The sequence below is a fragment of the Platichthys flesus genome, chromosome 13 (assembly GCF_949316205.1).
Source record: "Platichthys flesus chromosome 13, fPlaFle2.1, whole genome shotgun sequence".
Taxonomy (NCBI): Eukaryota; Metazoa; Chordata; class Actinopteri; order Pleuronectiformes; family Pleuronectidae; genus Platichthys; species Platichthys flesus.
The window spans coordinates 1,979,119-1,998,352 of NC_084957.1; the positions used below are offsets into that span (position 1 = coordinate 1,979,119).

Genomic DNA, 19,234 nt, shown 5'->3' on the forward strand with positions numbered 1-19,234 from the left:
CAGTTTTTCTGCCACAAATTCAAATTTCTTGATTTTAAATTATTTAATTATCTATCGAAGCTGCAGCAGACAAGTTTTTACTTGTTTTATAATTTGATCAATTTCAATAGTTTCCAAGAAACTAAGGTCAAAAGGATAAAGGAAAAAAAAAGACGATTTGTCAAATTCACAATGAAATGTTTTTTTAACCTCAAGTGATTAAAGTAAGTAAAATAATTGTTTTTAAAGTCAAACAAACCAAAAATATTTATTTAATTGCCATTTAGAAAAAATGTTTTTCATTTCGACTCAGTTTTGATCGTGTTCAGCAGAACAAACAATTTGAATATTGATGAATAGTTTCATGTTTTGTGATCCGTTGTTTTGGTAAATAAAACAAAATCAGAAAATAATGAAAAAAGTCAAAAAATGACAAAGTATCAAAACCAAGAGATTTTTAATTTTACACTAAAAGAAAAATAACATTTGGAGATTTGATCAGAACCAAGCTCTCGTCACACAGTCACATCCAAACATCCGATCAAAACTAAAAACTGCATCATAACTGATCACTAAAATAAACAGGACATCTTCAGTGTTAATATTTTATAGTCACATCATCTCTGTACAATTACAAACTTTAAATTACATGAGTGAGTTTGTTTTTTAAACTTAAACCACAGGACCGAACGTTTTCAGCTGAAACAGTTAAATTAGAGTCCGATGATTCCAGAATTCGTCCCTGGTTTTAAAATCCGATTTAAATCGCCGTCATGCCGCGGCTGCAGAGCGGTTCTGCTCCTGTGGAATGATTCTGAGTTCTGGTCCAGTCCCGTTTGCTTCCGGGTTCTTCTCCGTCTTTCTTGCGTTACTTGTTCCTCGAGTGTTGTGCGTGGAGAGTGTGAGCGGGAGCAGCTGAGTGTGTGTGTTTGTGTTTCTGGACGCTCACGGTCCGCTCAGCAGTTGGCGCCCAGTCCGGTCCAGTGGTCCGGAACCATCAGGAAGTATTTGTCCATGGCTTCGCAGAACCGAGCTCGATAAAGCTCCGGAGACACGACGGTCGGCAGCTTCCCTGCAGACGCACACGGACGTTAGAGACAGAGCGAGGGACGCTTACACTCTAAAGCACCAACGTTACATATACAATGGATTCATAAACAGGAAGTGGAGCTGACCTTGACCTCCCAGGATTCCAGTGGATTTGACGACCATTTCCAGTCTCTTGTCCCAAGTGAACGTCCGGATGTAATCTGCAGGAAAAATAAAATCACAGACTTAATTCCAGTTTCTGCGATTTCTGACCGATGAAGACAAAACCAGGTCGAGTGTAAATCAACCACGTGATGCTAACGTGTCAGTCACCTATGATCCCGACCACCAGCTGATCCGTAGCATCGTCCCGCCCCACCAGCAGGGAGTAGTCGATGATGAGGTGGCTGGACAGGAAGTAGGCGTCGCTGTGGATGGCGGCGCGCAGGATGGCCTTGCAGTGCGAGCGGATGTACAGCGGGTTGTCGTGGATCAGCTTCAGCAGGTTCTCGTCCAGCAGAACCACTTCGCAGCTCTCCTTCCCCGAGTCCGTCTTCACGTTCCGGTTCCTCAGCGACCCCTTGAGGTCAAACACCTGCAGGGGGGGGGAGGAGACAGGAAGTTGGGAAGAAAATCTAACTTTACTTTACAAAACAGCAAAATGTAAAAGAAAAGAGAGAAGAAGAACTTTTCCAAGCTGATCGAGATTGAGGAAGATTCAGGATGTGATGCTTTTAAAGGTATTATTAATAAATAAACTGATTTTAACCCTGAAGATTGTGAATGTTGGAAGTTTAACTGGTAAAAGAAACTTGATTCTATAGAATCTCCACAGATTGTGTTCCTCAGACTCTCGGCACGGAGGATCTCACCTGAGCCATCTTGCGTCCATAGAAGAGATTCTCCATCACCAGCAGGTCCAGTTTCTTCTCCGTGTTGTTCTGGGAGTTCTTGTAACCAATTCGATAAACTCCCAGGATCTTAGCCAGCGCGGTCGGCCGCTGCGGAGCCAGAAGAGATAAAGGTTTAGTTCTGGGGAGTGGCAGTGAACTCCAGACTATGAGGATGTGAGGGGTAAAGAACCTTCTGCTGCACAGCTCCGGTGATGTAGGTGAAGTAGTTTGGAGCAAAGTCCAGGAAGGACTGAACCTCCAGTCGGGGCATCTGCTTCAGGATGAACCGGTCGTCTGACGGACACAGACCAGGACAACACTCAACTTTTAAACTCACATGAAACTTTCATCTACAACACATGAGGTCAAAAGTTCTGTCTCCAAACAGCAGGCAGAGGATTCTCAGATATTCAACCAACAACAATATTAAACAGAGAAAAGAGGAAAATATGAATGATTACAAGTTTGGAAACAGTAAATCTGCAAATCAGTTAACTGGAAAAAATATTTATAACTTGAATCTTATCTGTTAAACTTGAGGTCCGACCTCTGATGTTAACCGACCTTCTGTGGCGTAGAACACGGCTCCAGACTTGCCCCCCCGAGCCTGCCAGTTGACGCAGTGAGACAGCGAGCGGACGAAGTCCTCCTCGGCGCTCTCCATGATCTCCTCACGCATCTTGTGAAACTCCTCGGCGTAGTAGATCCGGCAGTAGAACCTGGCGTTGGCGTCAGAGAACTCTGAAGGTTCAGCCACAGACGAGAGGTTAGAAGAACTCAGGAAACAACTGTTTGACCATGTTAAATTCTCCTTGTTTGTTCATCTCGATGAAGCTTCACTTGGTTTAGATCATTTTCAATGATTTCATCACAAAGACGAAGAAGAAGAAACACTCACGCAGTTCAATGTGTGGATTCAGAGTCTGTTTCTTCTGTTTGTCGCTCAGATCTGCTTCTTCTGTGAGAAACAACATTAACTGATCGGCTGCAGCATTCAAACGGAGGCTGTGAGTTTCTATTGGATCAGAACTCACTGAGCGGGTCTGCGTCCGTGCTGCTGCGGCTCTGCAGGGACGAGGCCGACTCGCTGCCGGGCCGAGCCGGGCTGCTCCTCACCCGACTCTCCGCACTGAGGCAGAGGAACTCATTCTTACATCACAGACATCACAACAGATCGAGGTAACACAACTGGGACTCGACTGTTCTATGATCACAACATGTCCTCAGTTTAAGAAACGATTCCACTGGTGCTGAGCTGACTTCTGTTCTTTCAAACTTCCCAGAGAACAAAGTCTTCAAATCTCAGAATCGTCCGATCACAGCAGTTTACACATCATCTGAGTTTCATGCTCTCGTCTGGTGAACTTCCCGTGACGCCCGTTTACCTCACGACCTGCGGAGCCTCCTCTCCTCCTGCGTTCGACACCTTGGACAGATCCTCCAGAGCCGTCTTGTATTCCTTACAGCTGGAACAACAGACGACACAATAACATGAGAACGTTCACAGTTTGAAATTTAAACCAAATCGTCTTCATCTCAAATCTGTGGTCGGACTAAATGTGGCTCGTTGTGTGAGAAGGTGAATCTAGAAGTGTGAGGTGAATGGAGAACATGGAGGAGGGCGGAGTCACCTGAGGGCGAAGGCGATGATGGAGCTCGGCTCCTTCTCACACACGGCGATGGGAACCCGCTCGTGCTCGTACATCAGGTAGTGTTTGTCCGGCTCGCTGTGGACAGAGGTCACATGACAGTCCAGACACACACTGGTTCACACGTGTTGATACTGCTTGATATTTAAAAGCCGTTCTCACAATGGGATGGGGATGGGGTTGTAGCTGTTGCCAGGCAGGAAGTTGGCGAGGATGGCCTTCATGGTGGACTTCTCCTTCACCTGGCTGTCGGTGGAGCCCACCAGGTGTCCGTCGAACACGTCTGAAAACCAGCAGAGACACAGATCATCAGACCAGAGCTGTGGCGTCCACTGGGAGAGACGGTTCCTGTGAATCGGAGCTTCCACCTTCTGGGAGGCTGACCGAGTCCTGCTCCGTGAAGGAGGGGCCGGGCGTGAGGGGCTCGGCTCCGGGGTCTCCCGGGGACGGCAGCAGGGAGGAGGTGGAGGCAGAGGGCATGGCGCTGAGGAGGCGGTCCTCTGAGCGGGAGAACAAACCACAGTCAGGATCAACACCAGCCCAGTTCCAACATGGACCCAGGATCAGATTCGACCTCACCTTTATCCCCGTTCTGAACCACGGGAGACGGGTTTCGAGGGGACGACTCCAGGGCGCTCTGAGGAAAACAACAACAACAACAACAATAAATATCAGTAAACTACATTAAACCTGAATTCTATCCACAGCAGATCCATTTGAGTGTGGCGCTCTGGCAGGATGGCGTTCCTCTAATCCTCCACCGTCGTAACTGATCTGTGGTCACACGGTATCTTTAAGGAAACACCTCGGCCCCGCCCAGCGAACCCAGTGGCTGCTGGGTACTGACCTTGCTGTCGTCAGCGGCCGTCTGTCTGTGCCTTCCCGGGCTCGGGGGGACGGACAGACGCTTCCTGCCTTTTTCCTGCTGGAACAAGTCCTGCAGCCTGAAAGGGACAAAGTTGTGATATTTGTTTTTCAAGCCCTTGAGACACGAGATTCTGGAAACACAGCCGGAGCCGGTTCAGGTTCAAACTCCACGGTTGAGTTCAGTCTGGACGAACAGAATCTCAAACAGTAACGTCCACGTGTTCCCTTCCTGCTGAGGCCAATTCCTTATTCCACGATCCTGTACAACCCTCATATCCTCAAATGAAGGTTCTTGTAAGTGTGGATGCTGACCTGGTGTTCCAGGACTGAAGCATCTCACACAGACCCTGTTTCTTCATCACCAGCGACTCCAGAACCGCCTGAAGCTGCTGAGGAGAGTCCACGCCACAGACCTGCAGGCGGGCTTGAAGCTTCTCGATCCAGCTGCGCAGCTCCGCCTCCTCCATCTGCGCACACACACACACCAGTGAGACAACACACACCCAGAGGTGAGGACGTACCGTCAGACCACAGGAGAGTCTGGACCGGCTCGCCATTAGAAAAGGTTCGAGTCCCGTCATGACCTCTCGTGCTACGAGGGAGAACCTACGTCCTTCTGAGCGAAGAGGTCCTCCATCTTCTCCTCTCGCGTCTTACTGAAGGTGTCGGTCTTGAGGGACGTGAGCCGGTCATCGATGGCCAAGTACACCTGAGTCACTCTGAAGGGGGACAAGGGGGACGAGCGGGTGGGACATGAAACTCAAGATAAACTCTTCTCTGTCGTCTTTCCTCTAGAATCACACTTCATAATTAAATCTCTTCACGCTGCTGATGTTAAACCAGGTTCTACTGGTCAAGCTGGTTTATTATTGGTCTTGTTTGCTGGATCATTTACTTTAAGGAGAAGTCCTTCAGGTCCTGCTGCAGGCTGCCTTTGGACGGCCCCAGGTTCCTGATGGTGATCTTGGGACGAGGAAGACAAATCTCCAGCAGCCTCACTGAAGTGTAGCTGAGAGGGAAACAGGAAACACGGGTTGGTATTTTGGTTATTGCTATTTGAAACTTACTGTAGACTCTTCTTTCTCCATTTGTTTCATGTGTGGAGTCATTTAGCTTTATATTTAAATACCAGCGACCACAGTGTGGGAGATTAAAATAAAGCTTAAAATAAAAAACGACTAATTCCTGGTGATTTTAACCGGAACCAAACAATCAATCTTATTTTCTCTGTGTCTGTTCATATCCAACTTTCTGCCCCGAACCAGAGCTCGAGACATTTCCTCTGACCGACCTGAAGGACGCCACCATCTGGTTGTAGGAGAAGTACTGGTGGTAATCTTTGTGCATGGAGTGTCCACACGGCTCGGCATTAGCTCGCCTGGTGTACTGGTGCCCGTAGAAGCGAAGCTCCAGGTATTTGGCAAAAGACATCGACCACGAGTCGTTGGACAGAGGCACGACCGGAGTCACCTGAGAGAGGAGGAGACAATTCACAGTTTAGACTCGTCTTATTACTATAACGTATTTACGTTCATGTCCCCGGGGGCGGTTCCTGACCTGTTTGCAGATGCGGCACCAGGAGTAGTTGAGGATCGTGTGTTGGTAGCCGGGCACGGGGGAGTCCAGCTCCTTCAGCACGATCTGCACGCAGCCGCTGCCGTGCACGAACCGGCGGATGTGGTGCACCATGGGAGTCTCACAGTACATACTGGGGCACTGGTAAGACGGCCTGGGAAACACATTGGAATCTCACATTATAGAATTATGTTTTAAAAAACAAACTGATCTTAAAGTGCACTTCTATCTGAGTCTTACCTGAAACAATATCGCTCCAGGAAAATCCCCAGAGAGAGGTCGTTCTTACCGTAGAACTCCATGGTGACGATCCTGTGGAAAATAACATCAGTGACTCGTTGAAAACAAGATGGAGATTGTTCACTGGGGCTCAGAGCGTTTACCAGGGGCTGACGCAGGGGTTGGGCGAGTTGTTGGACTGAGCCGAGGAGCTGCTGAAGAGGACGCACAGTCTCTGATGGTTGACCGGGTTCAGACAGTCGAGCTGAGGGGACGACAGGAACATGAGAACCAGACGCAGCTCAGTTCAGTTCAGGGTTTGTTTGCATCATTAAACCAGAGAACTAATCCCCAGAGGGACGTCTCACTGTTCCTTGTTTGGTCCAAACTCCAACGATAAGACATTTACAGTGACACGATTCAGATCTGAAAAGCTGGGACCAGGGAATGTTTGTATTTTATAAAACCTCACGCTCTAAATCCTCAGATTGGAGAAGCAGGAACCAGCGATTATGACAACTGATGGATTGATTGGATTAATTGGATCTCCGCTCACCTTGGGGGCCCAGCTCATGTCATTGAGTTTACTTGGCTTCTCCTCTTCGCTGTCGGCCTTCACCGGAGCTTTGAGCGGCGCCTCCCCCCCCGCTCGGCTCTGGACGCTGAGCGGCGCTGCAGCACCGACGCTGCTGAAGGGGTCGCTGACCTCCCTCTGCCGGATGCGCCCTCCCTTCGCTCTGTAGTCCGCCAGCATCTCGGCCAGACCCTGGCTGCCGTTCAGCTGCTCGATGATGCGGGTGCTGGTCAGACCGTGACAGGGCAGCACTTCCGGAGGCCTGGGGGGGGCATTGCCATTGGTCTGACCTCCGACCAGCGAGGAGGGAGCGGAGTCTTTGAGGAGTTGACGCTTTCTACGGCCGTCCCGCTCCTTCAGGTCCTTGTTGAGGAGAGGAGACAGGTAGACCTACGGGACAGAGACAACTCACCGGTCAGAGAAGTGCGTCCTCCTGTAACTCAAACAGGTGAACATCAGTAAAGTTTGGTACCTGTTCAGGAAAGTAGTCCCTGCTGGGGCAGTTCATGCCAGCGGGTACGAGGAGGAACGGCTCTTTAAACGTGATGAAGGGAGAAATGCACAGGATGATGTCCTTGAGCTCCTGCTTGAAGACGACGGAGATGGACTTCAGCCGGTCGTCAAACGAGGCCACCTGCTCGGCCACAAACATCCCGGTGTCGTCCTGCAGGGGGTCTCGAAACAGCCGAGGAGTGGGCGTCTCTGAACCGTCCTCGTCCTCCATGCTGAGCGAATCCTCCTTGAAGAGGCTCCCCTCCTCCCTCGTGTCCCCCTCGGACGAGGGCACGAGTGTGTCCGAGAAGGTCATGTCCTGGTCGTCCTCCATGAGGAAGGGAGGGGACACGGAGAGAGGAGGTGCAAGTGGACTGGAGAACGGAGAGGAGATCATTGTCCCCATGTTCATAGAGGGGGGGGATCTTGTTTTCAGTGCGTCCTGAAGACCGTCCATCTCAACATTTTTGGACAGAACCTCGGAGAGAAAGCCGTCCTCCACAGTCTGTCCAGCCAGGAAAGAGTCTTCACTCCCTGACATCTTCTCCTGACTCTCCCCGCTTGTCTCCCTCCCTCCGCTGTCCTCCTCCACCCCCTCTTCTGCAGAGACGCTCTCCAGCAGGCAGGGGAACGAGGCGCTTTGGGCCAAGCTGGGCGGCATGGCGAACTCGTCCATGAGGAAGGAGATCTCCAGCTGCGAGTGGTAGGCCACACACACCATGAGCATGATGATCTCCTTCACCCGCGCCAGCTCGTACTCCGAGGCGCCGCGCAGCTTGATGGAGCAGCCGAGGTGAGGAAGACAGCCCTCGAAGAACATCAGGGTTTTCACCTCGTCTACAAGGACAGACACAGAAGGACGTGGTGTGTTACTGTCACGGCAGCGTTCACTGAGAGTGGAGTGTGTTAACACCGGTCTTACTGTTGGCCAGGGTGAAGGGCTGCATGTAGAACTTGTGGCAGGTCCCCAGACGAGGTTTGGTGAGCAGCTGATCCATGGACATCACCAGGTCTCCCTGCGTCATACGACTCACCCTGTCCAAGACTTGCTGGACAAAGAAAAGAGGAATAAGAGATGATTAAAAATCAGGTGATGTCACGTAACCGTCAAGAATTCAGTTGCTCAAGAATTCAAAATCCTTCCCAGAGACGAGCATCATCCACACAGAAGTTAACCTCAGGTGCTCGGGGGCTGAACTGACCGGTTTGACGTTGATCACCAGGGTGATGCCGTGCTCCAGCAGCATGTCCTGAGCGATGCGGGACACCGTCTTCTCCACCAACACCAGGTTGGGACGGACGTCTACGATGCGCAGGACGTAGTTCTTCAGAAACTCTCGTTCCTGAGGGAGAATCAATCAGAAAGAAAAAATCTGAAAAACCGATGCAGCAACAAAGCAGAAGCAGACGTGTTGTTTCCTCTGTGACGTGAGGCTGATGAGACGGACTCGCTGACCTGCAGCACGATGGGGTCGATGCAGGTGAACTTGGTCTCCTCCCGGTACAGATACTCGATGGAGCACTTCAGCAGCAGGATCTTGGGGTTCTTGATGTAGGCGTTCATCTGTTTACAGGACGTTATATTCAATAATGGCTGGTGAGAATGTATTAATCAATCTTCACTGAACAGAAGAACGTTGACTCTACCTTCTTGTGGGCGATGTTCTTGGTGCAGACGAAGCCGTTCACCACGGTTGAGTCAAACTTCCTGCCTCCAGAAATCTACAGCACACAAACAGCATCAGTTCTATTCTGAAAACACTCAATGAATGAAGTCTGACAGTTTGACTGATTCAGTGCCCGGTCCCGACCTTCTTGATGTGGACCAGCTGTCGGATGTCCATGTCGTCGTCACAGTTGCGGACGTCGGGCCGCACCGTCTGGACGACCTGTCTGACCACGGGGACGATGACGTCCCTCCAGGACAGAGACAGAGACTCGCTGTAGAGCAGCTGCTGCAGCAGCGCCATCATGTGGCTGTGGTTGGCCGAGCTGAACAACACACAGGTTTTCATACTTTAAAATCCCCTTTGAAAAACACCCAGTGAACTGAACTGTGTCTCAGCTGCAGACAGAGAGATGTGTCTCCAGTGTGTCACTCACAGGAGCCTCTCCATGGCCTTCTTCTCTCCGTTCTCCTCTCGGAGCTGGTCCAGGGAGCTGTGGTGCCAGCCCAGCGGAGTGAACAGCATCTCTTTGGCCTTTTCCTCCACACGACGGTTGAACAGAGACTCTGCATGAACACGGAGCAGGTTTTAATAACTGTGAGTTTCTCCTCTGTAAAATCCACGAGGAAGGGCAGTTATGAGATGTGAGTTCTTACCCTTGATGAAAGCATCGCTCATGATGATGTTCTGTCCCCCGTCCTCGGACACCAGGAACTCGGCTGAAAGAGGAGAGAGATCACACAGATATCTGACAGTGAGACACGGTGTAGTAACAGTGACGTGTGCACAGCGGGCTGGACACAGCTGGACCCACAAATGAAATGTACCTTTTTGCTCAGTAGCAGGAGGCACATGTGGATATTTGGACTGTTTCTTGATGTGGAAGTTGACATTGTTTTGCTCCATGTTGAGGTTGATGGAGGCCGCGGAGTCGCTGTCCACCACCGACTGGAAGCTGCTGACAGACGTCCTCTTGCTGGGGCTGGCCGAGTCTGGACAGTGACGGGTCAGTGAACCCACATTTATTTATTTCACTGCATGTCACATGTTTTTTCCATCCCTCTCCTGCTCTTTCTCACTCGCCGCCCACATTGAGTCTGGTTCTAGACCTTTATTCCACTTAATGAGGGAGTTTTTCTCTCCACAGTCACCAAGTGCTGCTCATTGTGGGAACTGTTGGGTTCTCTATGCTTTTTATGGTCTTGACCATAGAAATGAGCAGCTACTGGGATTTTGATCCACAGAAGCCAAACCTGCAGACGAAGAGCAACGATCCAACCAAACACAGTTTATTAAAGCTTGAGACGGGAGGAACCTACTTGGCAACGTGTACTCGCTCTCGTCTGCGAGCTGCTCGGTGTCGCTGTCATCGAACTTGATGTCTTTGAACCAGGACGGCTCTGAGTGTCCCTCCAGGGAGTTGACGCTGTCGCTGTCTGGAGACGGCGTTTCGGAGAACTCTGTATTCTGGAGATCAGACAGAGCAACGTCACCATCAGCACATTTCACCTCCCTGAACCATGTGAGAACTATTTTCACTGCCTCTGGAATGTGAGAGGTGTTTAACCGTGTTTAGCTTTGAACATTAAACGCCTTGTTTCCCAGAGTGCACGGCATTGTGCTGATCAGGAAAGGGGTCAAACCTGGAGGGGGCGGTAGAGAGCATACTCGTCCCTGAAGAGCTGGTCGTGGTGGGTGACACAATCCAGCCAGCGCCCGTCCACCAGCGCCTGGCCTATGGCGATGGCCTGGGCCCTGCGACAGCATGAGTCATCAGCAGAGACACGAGAGGAAGAGCAGCTTTCAACTTGTAAATGAATCAGACGCCACTAATGTGATGTATTTAATCCTCCTCTTTTTATTTCTCATGTGAAAATAGACAAACAAAGATAAAACTTTAAGTAATTCTTGAATCAAAATGCTAAAATTCATTGTTTCAGTTTGTCACATGTGGTTTTTGTTGTCATAAATAATCTCTACTGGATCATTAAAGATATGAAAGTACTGTGTAGAATAGTTTGTCCAGTGAGATCCTACCTCGTGGAGATGGTTCCATTCCTCAGCAGCCAGTTGACCAGCTCCTTTCCCACAATGCAATTGGGGTAGGTCCTCAGCCAGTATCTGTGGTCCTGAAACTCCATCCCCGTGTTGTTGTGGCAGATTTTCTTCCACAGGTCCTTCAGCTGAGAGGAGTCCTGTAAGAAAAGATAAGATTCAACATCTCTGTGGACAAATCGAGATGAAAAAAACAAGATGAAGTCGAGATGAAGAAAACAAGAGAGAAGGAACCAAGCCGTCACCAGGAGGATCTTCCTCTCCTCCTCACTGTGGTCCAGCTTGGTGCCGCTCTTGGCGCCCGACAAGGCCCGGCTGGTGGGGGGGCTGACCGAGCTGTCGTAGGACGGCACCATGGAGGAGCCGGAGCGGTCCAGCGACAGGGTGGTCACACTGGCCGACCTGTGGGAGAGAAGAGGAACCTGTTGGTTTGACTGTCCTCGGTCCCTGAGCTTCACAATCCAACCCGAGGCGGCACCTGACCTCTTCCTCGCAGGCGACTTGCCGACGTCCTCTTGTAGAGTCGTCAGTCTGGAAGCGAGGCTGCTGCTCTGAGGCTCCTGGTGAATCATACTGACACACACACACACACACACTTTGACTGGTGTCCTCTCTGCGCTGCACTTCCTCTACGTCAGGTTTACAGTCAGTGAATTTGAGCATGCAGAAAAGCTTTCGGTCTTTACAGAGGTGGACAGCGTCGGCTTCACCCACAGAAAGCTAAAGCAGAGGCAGGTGTGAAAAAATGAATCAAACAAACAGCGACTCACTTCTTTCTCATCCCAATGGGAGTTTTTCTAGGCCAGGAGAGAGAGAGAGAGAGAGAGAGAGAGAGGATACAGGTTTTCTATGAGGCAAGTTGACAGATAAAATAAGCAGCGAGCACACCGGTTCAAAACAACAGCAGCCGAACAGGCGTGGGGTTAAAAAGCTTCATTTAACAGTTTCCCTGTTTTATCCTGTGCATGGTTAATGAACTGTATGGTCAATAAGTAACTTAAAGAGGAGGTTTGTGTGATTTAAGAGTTATTTATTAATTAGTTTCTGACCTGTTAGATCCCAAGCTGACGCGAGTGAGTCTCCTTTTGTTGGTCCCTGTCTCTGGGCAACTTGTAAAGTCTCTCCACAAAACATTCGGTCGTTTTGGATTTTTTTACCTCACCTCTTTTTTCTGTTTTTGGATTTCATCCGTATCCGAGTAGGGACAGAGGCTCCTTCCATTTGCTCATATGTATCTAACATTAGGCATCAATGAGCCTTTAGAGAGAACTTCTCTTCATGACAAGGAGCCGTCATTATATGATCAGGGGTCTTAACCATGCACAGGGTCCAGAACAAACACACAGATGTTTTAAACAGCTGGAAATCAAGACGGAGAAAAGAGCGAGAGCACAGCTGGTGAAAACTGGAGAAAAGATGATGGCTGCGTGTTTCCATGACAAAATAATAACGTGATAATACCTCTAATGACTTCTAACATAACAGAACACAGATCAGTGAACTAGGTATTGATTTTGTGTCTGTGTGATGAACACTGTGTGAGTGTGTGTGTGTGTGTGTGTGTGTTCACCTCTGCCACGTCAGGTCTTCCTCGAGGAAGATGTTCCTGCTGGACTTCCGCCCCCCCACCGGCGTGCGCGGCTCGCTGGGCTCCAACACGCACACGGAGCAGGGCGAGTCGGACAGGGCGCTCAGGTCCTCGCCGATGGAGCCCGAGTCGGCGTAGTTCAGGGCGATCTTACGACAGTAGGTGCAGGCTCGTAGGTCCCCTGGAGAAACAGAGACCACGTCAGAGAGACAAGAAGACGGGGGAGGAACTCAATCAGACTCATTCGGACACAGTGTTGATCTTGAATAGGTCACTGACCCGTGTAGCCCATGAACTTTCCGGGGATTTCCTGGTTGCAGCAGCGGCTGCAGAAGATCTGGCCGCACAGTCGACAGTGGTGGCGCCGGCGGAAGGTGGTGAACTTCTCATTGCAGTCGTAGCACTCTTTACACTGACTATCTGGCATCCAGTACTGCTTCAGGTCGCTGTCCTGAAGAGACACATGAATATCATCAATAATAAAACACAGAAGTTCAGACTTTCAAGTTAAAAGATTTAGTTTCCACAACTTCCCAGAGATAGAAAAGTAAAACTCGAGCTCCAGTTTCTAAATCACTTCTCAAGAGGGAAACGAGGTCGAGTTCTGGATGAGCCTGAATAAATACAAGCATGTTTCACGGTGGGTGACTGGAAAACAAGTCCTATTGACTGATGAATCCACATTTGATATTTATTACAAGAACAGAAGTGTCTATATGAGGAGACAAACAAGAGGATGATGCCACTTGTTAATGTTTCATATCATTACAGAGGACAAGGAAACTCCAGTCTTATCGGATTAACTGATAATGACCCATGACAGCTTTATAACTCTGGAAATGCCCCCGTGAAGGAGAGAACATCGTGACAAGAAAATAAATCACATACTTAAATATATATTTTAAATATCACTCATACATAACATACGTTACAAAATACAACTATAACACACTGGTTTCTCATGTTCTGGTATCATAAGTGAACACAGAGAAGGACAAGTTGCTGAAAGGCTTGTTTTAAAGATCTGTTTTCATCCCTGGAGTTCCAGGGACCAGGAGTTTGTACATTCAACTTCTTTATACACAACACTAACCGAGACACAAACAACGACGGTGAAAAGTGGGGGCAGGGATTTGTACCTGGCTCTTTCCCTCCATGATCTCCTTCAGCCTCTTCAGTGCAGTCCGGAGTTGAACGGCTGTACGAGGGTCATGGTTGCTTAGAGGTGCATCTGCTTTCCTGCTGCCGTCTAGAATAATCCACATGTACACACACACACACACAGACACACAAATAAATACACTAACTTCACTTTTTCTTTACAATCCATCCTGCTGCATTGTCAAATGCTTGTGTCAGATAAATTGAGGACTTGCTCTGAAGTCGTCTTCCTCATGTCGGTTTAACAGATCCCAGCTCAGTGACAAACATTTGACAACGCACTTCCTCATCTTATGAATAAGTTTGGCAAAATTGTGCAAATGTGTATTAAAAGTATCACATGATGCAAGTAGCACATGATCACTAAAAAAAAAAACTGGCCGAGGAACAAAAACATGTTGAGCATAATTTTTGTTAGCTTCAAAATCATTCGTGACAAATCATTCCAGTCATTAGTACCTGAGTGGAAACATCAGGGCAAACCAAGGACCAAGAGAAAGCACTGCATTGACAACGCAAACATCAGAACACACACACACACGCATGCACTCAGACACACAACACGGTTTGAGTGGGGTTGAGTTGTTATAGTCAAGCTAAAAAAAAAAAAAAGTGCAGAAGGCCCCTCACCTGGCCAATCCACTGGAATCAGAAAAGACATGAGAGCGGTCGTTACAGCCTGAACACGCATTCATCGTCCTCATGAATAATACGATTATGAATAATAATAAAACCCTTCGCTTTCCTCTGGTCTTAAGAATCTTCTGTAATAAGTGTTAATTAAAAACCTGAAGGAGACTAAACTAAGAAGAGTAAGAAAACTTTTGACGTCAGAAGATAGTGAGGAATGAAGACAATGTTATCAGTGGCCTCTGATTAGTTCATTCAATACGTGACTGAGGCCTAAAATCTACTTCAGAACTTTCAAATACTGGAAGATACATAAAAAAACAATATATCACACTGTAAAATTACACATAAATATATAAAATAAACAAAATCCATGCAGGACTTGTTACCACAACAGCCGAATAAGTTGTTAAAACCTGAAAAACAGGACTAGAAACTAAAAAATGAGAGTTTCCTGTTGACGTTATTCATTCCAAACTTTTCTTATTTGAGTTGAGTCTGCAACACACACAAGCCTGTAACCTGTACTGAATGTGTGTGTGTGTGTGTGTGTGTTTTACCTGAGGCGGTGGACGTGCGTCTGACGTGGTCCCCGTGTTGTTTCCGGTGCGAGCCTGACCCGTAGAGGGAGTGGGAGGGGCTTGTGGACCAGCTCCTCCTCTCTGACTGGGGAGAAGGGGACGGCACATCTGGTTTGTCTGCAGCTGCTGAGGGAGGACGTCCCTCATCTGTTCACACACACACACAGAGACACACACACACAGAGACACACACACACAAACACAGTGGAGAAACCAAGGGGATGTGATATTTATTAATTCCTTAATTCTACAAGTGCATTGAAGCTTTTTTTGAACAGCAAAATCCAAATTTTTTACAGTCTATATTTAAAACACATCAGATTTAAACAAATATCCAGTTTTGTTGCTGCCCTGCGTTCTAATGTTCTAATGTAATTAAATTACAGTGCAGCCCCTCCTGTAGTCTCATCTGTCAGCAGGTCAGGGAGGTTTACAACCTTCAGGGCTGCGGTGATAATGGCTGCTGCTCAGGGCACAGGACCGTGGAGGCAGTAAACTCACGAGTCATGTGGCTCAGAGGCCGGCAATTCAAATCACATGACCCACAACACTTGTGGCTTATTAAACTGCCTGAACTTTGGAAGGATTTACAGATATAGCGTTGCCCTTTTGAATTCAGTCCCACAACTTAACTCACTTTTCATTCACTGCACACATCAGGGATTAATGTCTTCATACTTTTATTTTAGATTCTCGACGAGGAAATATGTTCCTCTTAAATATTAACACAATCTCCTGCACATGAAGAAAACTTCTTCTTTGTAAATCTGTGAGCTTTGTATGACGGCACTTCAGGTAACTTTGTGTGCCATTGTTCAATATTTACTGTGACCATATGTGTTGTATATGTTGTAAAGTTTTAGTCAGGACTGATACAAAATCGTCATATAAATATTTTACCCCATCGTAAAAGATATATGAAGGATACAGAAAATGTTAATTTAAAGATGTTCTGTTTGTACACTAAGGAGAAGTTGTTAAGCTGAACCCTTCATGTCCTAAAGTGTTTGTTTTTTGTGTAGCTCGTTTTTTAGGAGATGTGGATCCAGGGTCACGTCGGCTGATCTTGATCTTCCTCAGAAAGAGAAAGTACAAGTTACAGCTGAACTTTTTATATCTTTTATATCAGTGATGGTCATTTGACAGCATTTATAAAGTTATTTTCTAGTTTCACCAACACTTACATCACAGTTTACCTGTTCACACATATTCACACAGAACTTTGTATCACTCAACCGTCTCATTCCCACAGACGGTCAGGGGGCTCAGTGTCTTGCCCACGGACACATTGAGGACTGGAGGAGCCGGGAATCTAACCACCAACCTTCTAACCACCGGATGACGTGCTTTACTTCCCGAGCCACCGCAATCTAATCAGCAGTTAGATGCTTTCTCTGACTCTCACTCCACTCTCTCCACATCTGTCTCCACAATTGCACCTATGGTCATTTTAGCTTCTACCTTCACACAGGATAACCAAACTAGAATATCGATACACAATGGGGCAACCTCATTGTGATTTTGTGTGTTTGTGTGTGTTTGTGTAGACATGCATCCCTGACCTTTGTTGTTGAAACGAAACAGGTTGACGAAGGAGCTGTAGGCCGAGCGCAGAGGAGGCTCATCCTGCTCCGGGGTCAGGGGCTTGAACTGGGTCAGGTGGGAGGGGCTGGTGGGCGAGAGGACGGGCGGCTCCACGCTCCACTCCGTCGAGGACGAGGACGAGGACTTGTCCTCAGCAGCCATGTTGCTGCTACTCCTGCTAGAGCGGTAATACAAAAAGTTTAGAGTTTGTGTTTCTTGTGTTCCAGTTTGAATGTGTGTGCTTTCATGTGCTTCCTTCATCAAACTGGGACAGGTTCTCGAAACCAGCATCAGTGACTGGTCAGTTCCCAGTTCAGGTCTTTAATAACATTGGTTATGGTAAAAACAAACAACAACTGCTACATGAAGCGGCAGGTGGGAGTCATGGTTTACACAAGTGGCAGTGAAAAATGACACTATAATAAATCAGCTGTAATAACCAGTCAATATCTCCAGGGTCCATCAGGAACTAATGTTGACAACAATCACAGAATGTAAAACCTTCTATAAAGTCCCTGATCTGAACTGTGTTTTATATGTTTCTGTAGAATAAAAATAATCCTATGACGTTTGTCCCTTGATTTTATTCTGTAAATCTGAAGTTTCCGTTTTCCTTCAACAGGAAACAGACGTTTTAAGAAGCCAGCGACCAAATCTGAGGAAGTTTCTTTAAAGTACACAAAGTGTTTACACGTCATCTTTCTCTCTGAACGTCAGATGTGAATTTAAATACAGATCGACCGACACACGAGCTCCTGAGGAGACCGGGCGGCGGGGTGAGGTCTTCGGCTGCCTCGACCCGACGGAGCCGCTGCTCACACCGACACCATGATCCGTTAACACCCGAAAAAGAACCAGGAGTTAACCTGCGAGTCCCCGTCACACTCACCCGCTGAACGAGCTCCACCGACTCCTCCGTGCGAAGCCCCGATGCTGAGACCAGAGGAGAAGGAGCGAGAGGAAGAGGAGACGGCGGCAGAGTCACGTTCCTCACATCATCATGTGATCATAACAGGACGTGACTCCACTGTCCGGAAGTGTCAGAGCCGGCAGGGCCCTGCACGTACAGCCTGCACCCGAGCCCTGCACCCGAACCCTGCACCCGAGCCCTGCACCCGAACCCTGCACCCGAGCCCGGCACGGATAGTCTGGGACCTCGACACCGTGCGGAGCCTGGGCACGGATAATGTGCACGGGATACATAATGTGCACGGATAATGTGCACGGGGTATTGTGTATAGCAATAGCGATATAACAAATCAATATGATTCTTAATGGTTTACAATCAATCAAGAGCAGCTGAGTCACCGATCTAAAATGAAAATTATATTTAGTTACAGTTTTTTATGCAAATAAGTGATTATTTGAATTGTAAAAATAAATATCTCACGTTGGGCTAATTTAAATATATATGAATAAATATATATTAAGGGCTGAGTGATAAAAAAGTGTCAATATTCATTGCAATATAATTTTCATCAATATCTATATAACAAATGTGCAATATATGGGTAATAAAGATATTAAAAGTGAAAGTTGGTTACTTTTTCATTATTATACATGCCTACTTATTCATTAAAAATATCATATTCAATATGAGAAAGTTATGAGTGATATAATGAAAAACAAGTGACTTTGACTTTATTATTCTCAGAAATTCTAAAGTAAAATCATCTGAAACTTGACAAAGTGATAAGAGTTGAAATATTTGTGTCACCTCTCCACAGAAACAACCAGCTACTGAAACACAACCACTCTTCATTCAAACATGAATGAAGCAGACTTAAGTCATTTTTAATAAATTGAATTAACAAACTCTCCACCTGTTGTCCATCATTTACGCTGCTTTACCCAACTCATCATTAATAACACGCTTAGAACTCGATGTAAAGAGCCTAGAGATCATGTATATGATGATTTCATTGTTGTCATTGTGCTTTAACACGTAAACACCAACATGTCCTAGAGTCTTCATCTCCTCAGCTCCTCTCCAGACGTGTGTTCAGTGTTTAACCTGCTCCTGGACGATGACACACAGAAAGTGGAGCTGATCTGCAGAACCACAAACTGACTTCAGACCCGTTGGTTGATTTTCCAGCTGAATCAAACGTTTAGCTCGTTTCATCGAACTCAGCCTCGCAGCGCTTGTGTGTCGGTGAATTCTCTAACAGCCCGTTTGCATTTAAATGAACGAAGCGAAGACGAACGACAGCTTCATTCACAGCAAACGCGACAAACAGCCGGTTGAACTACGAGTGAGCTAGCGTTAGCCCCGGCTAGCTCTCCTGGCTGACGTTAGCCTCCTGTGCTAACTAGCTGCACTAACTTTCCGTCCTGAGCAGCAGGATGAGTCAGGGTCGTGGCGCCAGTAGAAACTGGGACTCACCAGTTGATGTTGAGTCTGGATCACATCCCTGAACGAGGCGCTGCGGATCAGAGGACGAGGAGTAAACAGCTGGAAACAGACCCGACCAGTCCAGCCCCGCACCCGCTCTGTTGTGATCCACACAGGACGGGCAGCCGAGCCCAGAGACATCGATGGAACAAGTCTTCTCTCGTGATAGAGCGCCCCCTTTGGTCAGATTAAGGAAATGACCTAAAACAAGAGAGGGGATGTTGCTGATAGTATTTTTTTTATTATTTGAGTGAAATATTCGTAAATAATTAACCTGGGGTAGGAACAAATGAAGC

At 47.6% G+C, this 19,234-nt stretch overlaps 1 protein-coding gene across 8 annotated transcripts; it reads right to left on the reverse strand.

Annotated features, from left to right (window-relative positions):
• Positions 1 to 419: 419 nt before the first annotated feature.
• Positions 420 to 19,039, reverse strand: pikfyve (phosphoinositide kinase, FYVE finger containing). 8 transcript variants are annotated; one of them, XM_062402522.1, is made up of 43 exons: positions 18,930 to 19,025; positions 16,522 to 16,721; positions 14,939 to 15,106; positions 13,727 to 13,836; positions 12,867 to 13,038; positions 12,570 to 12,768; positions 11,770 to 11,796; positions 11,483 to 11,572; positions 11,245 to 11,401; positions 10,982 to 11,139; positions 10,588 to 10,699; positions 10,264 to 10,411; positions 9,772 to 9,936; positions 9,601 to 9,663; positions 9,381 to 9,510; positions 9,089 to 9,269; positions 8,925 to 8,999; positions 8,734 to 8,841; positions 8,480 to 8,620; positions 8,200 to 8,326; positions 7,258 to 8,114; positions 6,768 to 7,175; positions 6,376 to 6,476; positions 6,233 to 6,304; positions 5,975 to 6,146; positions 5,709 to 5,887; positions 5,313 to 5,426; positions 5,028 to 5,136; positions 4,730 to 4,884; positions 4,398 to 4,494; positions 4,130 to 4,187; positions 3,919 to 4,050; positions 3,713 to 3,833; positions 3,533 to 3,628; positions 3,287 to 3,367; positions 2,936 to 3,030; positions 2,800 to 2,859; positions 2,466 to 2,642; positions 2,092 to 2,195; positions 1,881 to 2,009; positions 1,342 to 1,603; positions 1,155 to 1,229; positions 420 to 1,051 (listed from the first exon to the last, which is right to left on the reverse strand). In XM_062402522.1, the coding sequence occupies exons 2-43, from the start codon at positions 16,703 to 16,705 to the stop codon at positions 936 to 938; spliced, it is 6,285 nt and encodes a 2,094-aa protein (XP_062258506.1). In that variant the 5' UTR covers positions 16,706 to 16,721; positions 18,930 to 19,025; the 3' UTR covers positions 420 to 935. The 8 variants fall into 8 exon arrangements, with proteins under 8 accessions (XP_062258506.1, XP_062258509.1, XP_062258503.1 ...); XM_062402525.1 differs by lacking the exon at positions 18,930 to 19,025 and adding an exon at positions 17,433 to 17,504; XM_062402519.1 differs by having other exon boundaries at positions 11,245 to 11,572; positions 16,522 to 16,718; positions 18,930 to 19,039.
• Between the last annotated feature and the right edge of the window lie 195 nt (positions 19,040 to 19,234).